The 8,709-nt window shown below is 44.6% G+C and overlaps 1 protein-coding gene across 2 annotated transcripts; it reads right to left on the bottom strand.

The window, feature by feature from the left end:
* Window positions 1-1,122: 1,122 nt before the first annotated feature.
* SMIM8 (small integral membrane protein 8) lies at window positions 1,123-3,473 on the bottom strand. 2 transcript variants are annotated; one of them, XM_042819177.1, is made up of 3 exons: window positions 3,409-3,473; window positions 2,528-2,669; window positions 1,123-1,463 (listed from the first exon to the last, which is right to left on the bottom strand). In XM_042819177.1, exons 2-3 carry the CDS (start codon window positions 2,645-2,647, stop codon window positions 1,305-1,307), a joined length of 279 nt encoding a protein of 92 aa, XP_042675111.1. In that variant the 5' UTR covers window positions 2,648-2,669; window positions 3,409-3,473; the 3' UTR covers window positions 1,123-1,304. The 2 variants fall into 2 exon arrangements, with proteins under 2 accessions (XP_042675111.1, XP_042675101.1); XM_042819167.1 differs by lacking the exon at window positions 3,409-3,473 and adding an exon at window positions 3,040-3,216.
* Window positions 3,474-8,709: the final 5,236 nt, after the last annotated feature.

Raw genomic sequence — 8,709 nt, 5'->3', positions numbered from 1 at the left:
TAGCATCCTGTGTAGCCCTTCTTTCAAGACTAATTCTAATGACCCATCACGTCCTACTTAAAAAGAAAAAATGTTCTACAGGATACACAGAGCATCTGATGGCTCTGAGTATTCAATTTACCTAGAAATTCTTTCACCAACCAAAAGGCAAGCCCTCTCCTTACCTGCATGCTTTTGGATCAGCACTAGGCCCTTGCTGCAGGCTCCCAGAGGGCAATACATTTTAAAGGCTTTCTAATGCTTTTCTATAGCTCACTTCACCTCTCATGAAGGAGGCAGTTAACCAAAGTCCAGCCAAATTTAGCATACAGCCAATTACAAAACAGGACAGGAGAAAAATCAGAGGTTCAGAAGAAAGGATTTAGATGGAGATACAGAGAAATTCCATAGTGATTCTGCTGTCTGTAGTCTGTCACCTTTTTGCTATCTTCAATATCTTTTGATCCAGAACTAACTCCCAGAGTAGCAAAGCAGATGCCATTCACATGCCCTTTCTTCCTTGGCACAACTGAATCCACCTCGGCCAGAAGGGGGTTAGCAAGGAGGTGTCTCAACTTCTTGGGTTCCCTTGAAGACAGTGTAAATATGAGGAGCTGAATGGGAAAAAAATGAACCACATCAGTAGCAAGGGTTTGAGGTAGAAACAGGCCCTGGACTGGTATGCAGCACCCACCACACATTCTGGTGTGCCAGAAGTGTCGGACACAGACATAGCTGGGGAAGCACTGGGTAAGGCCTCAGTGCTGGAACAGGCAAGTACCCACCCACACAGCTTGCTCAAAGCAAAGTAAAGCTGGAAGGCTTAAGTGGGCCCACCTCCTGCGCTAAGGAAATGTCACAACTACCTCCCTCCAGCCACTCCCACAGGGCACCATCTGATAATGATCTTCATCAGATATTCTCACCTTAAAATTACTTTTACTTGCAACCCTGTAATGATCAACTTTCAAAAGATCAAAAGTCCAACGTTTTCTTTTCACACAATGCATTATGTGCATTATCCACTTTAAATAATCCCTGTTTTCACTTAGTGAAAGCGAAGAGGAAAATGAGTTGAACCACGTGAATTTCCCAGGCATTTACCAGTCTAGACATACTATAGAGATCACAGACAAAAATCAATTTTATGTTTGTATGTATCTTAATTACAATTTATTTGTACAGCCATGCTATTTTATAATGGAACTTATACTGGATTAAAAGGCACAAGAGAGACTTAACCATGATTTTAACAGACAGAGGAAAAATAGTTTTCAGCTTTGAGAAGTTCTGCGGCTGATTAGCTTATTTCCTTCCTTATGTCATCAGTCCCACTTGGAAGTTTTTCTCCTTGTATATCTGGACCCCTCACTGTCAACCGCTTCATAGAGATCCTTTTTATTCTCTACTGTCGCATGCAAATAACCAAGGTAGGCCACGCAGAGGGTAATTGCTACGAGTCCAAATGCCATCACAGGTTTGTTCTGACAAAAAAAACAAAAACAACAGTACACGTTTTTAGTCAAAATATTTTTTCATCCATCATAAACATTACATTCTTTAATCTTAGCTTACAAAGTGAAGAGTGAACTATTGCGATATCAGAACTCACCACTGCCTTCCTTTAGACTGACCTAAATGAGTTTGATAAACAGCAAGAAGGAGACATGATTTTCTGGAAGCAAAAACAATTCTCTCTAAGAAGGAGGCCTCTGTCTTTTGCAGGTTGCAAATGCTCCTTGAGCATGAATATCTGGCCACAGCCAAATATTGCAGGTTACTACTACAAGTTTCAAACAGAAATTATCTGGATATCCCGCTGAAACAATGTGCTCTGCTCCTGCCAAGTGGCATTCATTGTATTTCCCTAAAAGAGATCACTTATCATCACCACAAAAGCCACCTTTATTATGTCCACAAAGTTTCATCTTGTCTTACTGACACCACTGGATTTTGCAAGTGTAAATAAAGGCAGAGTATCATCAACTTAATTATAAAAGCAAATGCTGTAGGCAAAGAATATTGGCCAATACATTTAAAATACATTGCTATCCTCTTAAAAGCCTTTTTAAAGTACTCTGCCACATCACCATCTTTCATTATATTTAAAAAAAACCCAAAACACTCCATATAAGAAATAGTTAAATATTGCCTCTTTTTATAATACTTTTATATTAACTTTTGAGGTATTTTTATAATGCTTTCTGAGTGTTAGGCTTGCATTTTATGATTTGGACCATTTCAAATATGAAAGAGAACTCCTATTACTTAACCTGTCAAATTACAAGTGATCACAAATTTCACTCTGGAAGTGACTTGGTACAAAATAATCAGACAATTGCATTGTCTGATTTCAGTGAAATGAAAGTTGTAATAAACGATGTTAAGCTCTGGGCTCGTGACAACCAGAGTAGAAAAAAAGCAAAAAAATTTTTCGTTATGTTAGAGGGTTTGCATAACAAGAAACTAAGATAATGCACACCGAATTGCAATTGTTGTTTTAAAGCAAACTAAACATATTTAGTTTCTCTCAGCAAGAGCTTCTTACGGGTCTAATGAAAAGCTCCGGGTTCACAGCTCGGAACAGAGTGGTTGTCCGGGCAGCCCTCAGTCCTGGATTTCTCTCTTTGGGCGTTTCATTTTCATTCGGAGTTTTGCTAGAAGACATTTCAACTGATGATGAATACTTCCTAAAAACAGAATTAAGTATATATATATGAAATGAACTAAAAGAAGTACATTCACAGAACATGCACTCAGCTTGTCTTCCAGCTCAGCCTTCACTTAGTGCACGCACTACCGACTGACCTGGCTGTTACCTCCAGCCGAAGCACACTGCCTTGCAATCAAATCTGATTAACTTTCACATTTCGCATCCTAAAACACACTGTGTGAGGTGCTCATATTGCACATGTCTTTCCACTTGTAACAGGCCTGTATTTTTATTTATGTATATTTATTTTTTAGGATAATGCTTTCGCTGCCTACGAACCACTACCTGAAAAAGCACTGCCACACGAAGCAGTCAGTACACATTCTTTTTATCTTTTTTAACCTTACACGTGACAGACCAGCCTTCGTCCCTCAGTGGTGCGGTCACCACCACCACCCGAAGGCTCCAGTCTCATTTTCACACTCAAGAGCACGAGGGATGACGAAGGACAGCTGAGCTACGGCGAGAAGCTGTAAGGCAGCCCAGCAGGCACAGGGCGCCGAGGCCGCCTCGCCCCGCAACCCACAGGGATGTCGCACACGGGAGAGGCCTTTCGGCTGCGGCACGCTTCCGAGAGGAAACCCCGCAAGGAGCGAGGCCCGGGAGCGCCGCCTCAGCTGCTCCCTCACAGCGGAGAGCGACCGTTAGCGCTCCCGACCAACGGACGCCGCTCCGCGCGCACACCCTCCTCTACCCCCTCCCCCGCCGCTACTCACCCCGCGCTCTTGACGGGGCCTGACCTCTGGGGGAGGGGAAAGAGGAGGGGCGGGGCGGACCTCAGCGATGGCGCCCCCTCGTGGTCGGAGGCCGCCGGAGCGGGGGCGGGATGAAGAGGCGAGGGCCGGGACGCCATCTGCTCGTCGCCGAGCTATTGTTGTGGCGGCATATGCTGCACAGCTGATTCCGCGTACCATTGAGTAGGGAAAAAAGATACTTCTGAGTGTGGGTTGCTGCTTTCGTTTGTTTGGGTGCTTGTGTAATTGAAAGTAGTTATACCCAGGTTTAGTGCAGGACACATCTGCATTTGTCCCCCGAGTCACTGACGCCTTCCACGCGGGGACGGGGAAAGCTTACATCGCCGCCCTGAGCAGCGTCCTCCCTCCTCGGCACCTCTTCCCAACCGTTCGTGTCATTCGCCGACCGCAGCCACGCGGATAAAGCTTTTGCCGCAGGGCCAGCCTGCGTGACAGTGACATTTTCCAGGCGGTGGTAGGATGGGTTTATACCAGAAAATGCCTGCTTGAGAATGCAGCCACTTTGCTGCAGGAAGGTGGTGAACGCTGTTAGGCTGCTGGTCGCTCGCCACGATGCAGATCAGTGAAGAAAAGCTGGGGCTGCGCGCTGTTTCCAGTTCTGCTTCCCGACTGTGGGAAGTGCCTGATTTACCCTCTGTGACGATACTCTGTTGGTGTCTGAGCCAAAAGGATGTTGAAAATCTCAGTCCATCAGTGCTTATAAAGTTGTCCGGAATCTTTTTATGGATGGCGTTCTTTAAAGGATAGAACTGTAAACATCTCCGGTATCTCGGAGTCTTTACAAGTCAGCCCTCATCTTATTATCCGAGTATCTCTCCTGAAAAGTAAACACACACACACGCACAGATCTTCCTTTTCGAAGCCTAGGGCTGTAACCGAGCTTTATTTTCCTTTTAAACGAATTCCTCTGGGATTCCGCATTCAGTATCGCGCTGCACGCTGTGACCATTCAGAACCTAATAGCAGCTCCTGCTTCTCGTGGGACTCACGTCCCCTCGCTGTTCGAGCCGCCGAAGAGTCTCGGCGGAGAACAGAACAGATCTGACAGCGTAACCCGCAGAGGCGGTTGGCATGCAACAGCCAACCTAATGCAGCGCCGGGAGCAGCGGCGTGCCGCCGCATCTTTGCTGATTCACCTCACAGCTCCCGCTTATTTCAAGCGCCGCACAAAGGGAGGGCTTTGAGCTGTCTTCAGAATGAGGATAGGACGCCTCGAGCTACCGATAAGCTTATCCTTATTTTAGACGCACACGGTTACAGATCGCAAAAGGAAATCTTTTTTTGCACGCGGAGCAGAATGGCCGTGTTGAGGAAATAAATGCAGAAGAAGAAATAAACAGGTCTCCAGCGAGGCAGAGGTGCCGCTGAGAGCTGTCTGTGTGTTTGCTGCTCGACTCGTGAAGGTCTCAAGAGTCCTTCTGCCAGTTTGCAGCTGCTAGCACTCATTCGCATCCTCTCGTTGAAAGAGGGCAGTTTTCAGACAACGGCACTTGTCAGGAACCTACCGCTGATGAACCGAAGTAGTTTTAAGGCAGTAAATGTGTTAGAAACGAAAATCTGTTAAAGCAAATCTTTTGTGTTTCATAGCATTGTGTACATGCCTTTTAAAATGATGGTTAACAGCTTTGTCTTGAAAAGACAGAAAAATCACCCAGCCGTGCTTTGCAGCCCAGATTAAAGCAGTTGTTATTCTGCAAATACTGATCAAGCTTAATTTTTTTATTATTATTATTTATGTCTGAGTCCACTGTGGAAGAGAAAATACACCTTGGCAATACTTTCATTAATGAGTGTGCAAACTGTTTCCGGTTGAGAACACAATGATACGAAAACATGGAGCATCCTCTTTGGAAGGCAAAAGTCAGTTTCTCCTATAAAGAAAGAGCAGAGAAGTGTCTACAGCGCTGGGTTTTCCCTATTGTCCACTGCTTGCTCTGCTATAGGCACCTTTCATTTTGGAGTCAGGGAGCACAGCTCCTGGGAAGACTCCAGAGGTAGGAACTTGAGACGTCTGACAGAAAGAATGCGGGGTGAGGGGCTCTGGCTGTGCGGCCCGTGAGCTCTTCAGACTTCCTACACTTTACTTGTCTCTTACAAACACCACCACATGCCAAAATGCAGCAGGAAGAGCCAGTGCCTAATATTTGGTTATGAGGTTGGATAGAGATACAACTGAGAGAGGGAAGAAATGAAGTAAAGCAAAACAGTTCTGACATTTAACCAGTTTGATAATAACCATGCAGTTCTAATAGGACAAATGGGCTGCGGGGGATTTTTTCAGGTTTTTTACCCCCACTTTTTTTTTTACCCCCACAATTTTTTTTTACCCTCTACAGTTCTATAGGAATTGTAGAATCACAGAACCACAGAATATCCCAAGTTGGAAAGGATGCACAAGGATCATAGAGTCTAACTCCCTACTCCACGCAGGACCATCGAAACTCAAACCCTGTGTCTGAGAGTGTTGGCCAAATGCTCCTTGAACTCCATTAGCTTGGGGCTGTGCCCACTGCCTTGGGCAGCCTGTGTCATGCCCATCTCCCTCTGCTGAAGAACCTTTCCCTAACCCCCACCTGACCCTCCCCTGATGCAGTGAATTTGGGCTTTCTGTTCCTGTTAGTAATGTGACTGAGAAATGTAGCCGCATCCTAGATAAAAATGACCGAATAGAACAGATCGAAGAACTGACACTTGTTAAGATGCACTAGGACAGGACATACACACCTATTCAATTGCTTAGTCATTAAAAATAACTGTGGGCTTTCTGTCAAAGAGCAGGCATGGTGGCATTCAAGGTTCTTAGGACATCTCTATGACTTCTGAAATGTAGCCACAATTCTGTACAGCAATTAGAAGTTTTTCACATGGACAGAATTAAAAATAAATAAATGTAGACAGAACACTAACAAGAGGACCCAGTATTTTCCAAAGGCCTCTTTTGCTATTTTGGTGCAGCAGTAAAGTTAATAATTGAAGAGCATGAGTTTGATGAGACAAAAGCTGGTAATTACGGAGCATCTGAAATGGGAAGCTAGCTGGATTCTTCAGTGAATTTGTGCAGGAATCACATACAAAAGGCAAGCTCTGCATGGATGGATATGCAGTATGTGCATGTGTTCACACAGGACTGGCACAGTCATGCTACTTCTTGCCTTGCGGGCACTGGGCCTGCCCCTGTCTCATAGGCATTGCTGGTCACTGCCCACAGCTGTGCCAAGGTGAAAGCACAGGGTGTGCAGCTTGTGCTTTTAGTGGTTATTGATGTATTGTCAGTGGTACGGACGAACACTCAGAGGATGCAGATAAAGCCTTGTGACTTTAAAAAAATGCATTAGTTTCCTTGTTTCTTTCTGATGATACCAGGCATGTTCAGGTTCTGGTTTGAATGGTGTGCCAGAAGGGATGATCAGGTTTCATCATTTAGTTTAAATTACCTAGGTGAGCAGTTTCCATTTTCAGGGCTTCAAGCAGCAACTCCCTTTCTTGGAAATGAACTGCTGATTGCTAATGCAACTAGAAAACAGGGGGGGGTCAGCTGTAATCACTCACTGCTACACTGGTAAGTTAGAGTTTCTTGTCATAAAATACAAATGAGAGGTTGTTTTCCAATGTTAGGCTTGATAACAGCCTCATGGAAACCTCCCATCTGCCAGAACCAAGCAGACATAATCCTGCTCTCGTCTTTCTGATAACTACCAAAGAGGTACAAACTTCAGAGTAGCCACTGATTACTGACTTTGTTTCTACTGCTTGTTCAGGTGGAAATCTTTTGATTTTGTCAGTTCATTTTTATAAGACTTGTCAAAAACCTTAGAATAGTAGCCTGAATGAAGCTGTGACACTTATTATGGCTGAAGATCATTTGCTGCAGAGGGAGTTTTTGCCTGCATGGGAGAGCATGGCAGAGATGAGAGATCTGTTTGGCATGAAGTTGATAGAAAATGCTGCCACAGTTGTGTTGGTTGCATACAGACACCACAATTTTCTTAAGTCATTTTAGATTCCCCTGAGATTAATTTTTTAAAATTATATAATTTAACAAAATAACAAAGAAAACAGTAAACTGTGTCTGCCCTCTCTCAAAAAACATTCATCTGCAGTGGAGGACAGACCACAGCAATTAGCAGCTGGCAAAGCATCACACCCAGCGGCTGTTAAGTGATGTTTGTGGTTTTCCCAAATACAAAACAAGCTTCTACTAGCTGTAAAAAAGAACACCAAGCATGCCTAAGGTTATGAACTGGCTGAAGATGTAATATGTATGTGATATTTTCTAAGAAATTGATGTTTGGCTGCTAAGGGACTGAAGCCCAGAAAGGAAAGGGATTTGTTCCAAGCCACGTGAACTCAGGTGTAATCCCAAACCAGCCAGATGAACCATCTCCTGTCTAGTCTTCTTTTTTCTAGTGAGAGGCTAAAATAAATAAATAAGATATGGAAGATGAAGGCAATGGACTGGGCTTTTCTTAGCTCTGGACCTGGTGTCCTGGGTGACGTGGGATAAACATCACCTCATGGACATCTCCTCCTCCACAGCATGGATTTCCCTGCCCAGGCTAATGGTGTTTTCAGGGGAAGGCTCCATGTCTCATTATGTGTTAATGAAGAGTTCACAGCAGTGAAATTCAATGCAAAGAGTCTATAGATCGCTCTTCGTTGATCAGTGGGAGAAAAGCAAACTGTAGTCAGCAACTTTACATGTGTTGTGCAGGGGCCTCCACTTCCAATGGAAGCCTCTAAATGATGAACTGGGTTGGGAAGCCTGAGCTTGCATCAGTCCGAGGAGCATAAGGTCTTCTTCACTGCAACAAGCAGCAGTCCAAGCAAGTGTGACCAGACAGCAGAGCAACGGGGCTGTCTTTGTCAGGGCTTATCATTGTTATACGCCTTATCCAGCTTGTTTGCAAACAGCCTTAAAAAGCAATACGTAGCAATACAACACACCCCTTTCTGCATTTTATAAGAATCAATTTATGTGAACAAAGTTAATTTTTCTGACCTTTCTGCATTCACTTGTTGGCTCTTGCATAAGGGCCTGGAAATCCACTTGCAATGGCACTCTGACTGTTGTCCAGAAGCAAAGGCACTGCAAGGTGAATGACTTCTGGCAGCAGTTCAGCTCCTACTGCCAGTGCTTAAGTGAGAGCTGGTGTGTGTCCAGCTCGGTGAGGTAACTTTGAATGGAGCTAGACCATGCCTCTGTGTTCCTAGGGGGTCTCTTGCTGCCTCTTCTTCTGCAGGACGGCATTGGGATAGAAGTGT

This window comes from Centrocercus urophasianus, unplaced genomic scaffold (assembly GCF_019232065.1).
Source record: "Centrocercus urophasianus isolate 14NV4802_14NV808 unplaced genomic scaffold, USGS_Curo_1.0 seq_10, whole genome shotgun sequence".
Taxonomy (NCBI): domain Eukaryota; kingdom Metazoa; phylum Chordata; class Aves; order Galliformes; family Phasianidae; genus Centrocercus; species Centrocercus urophasianus.
Note: the sequence above shows the minus strand (reverse complement) of the source record. Positions and strands in the feature narration are given on the sequence as shown.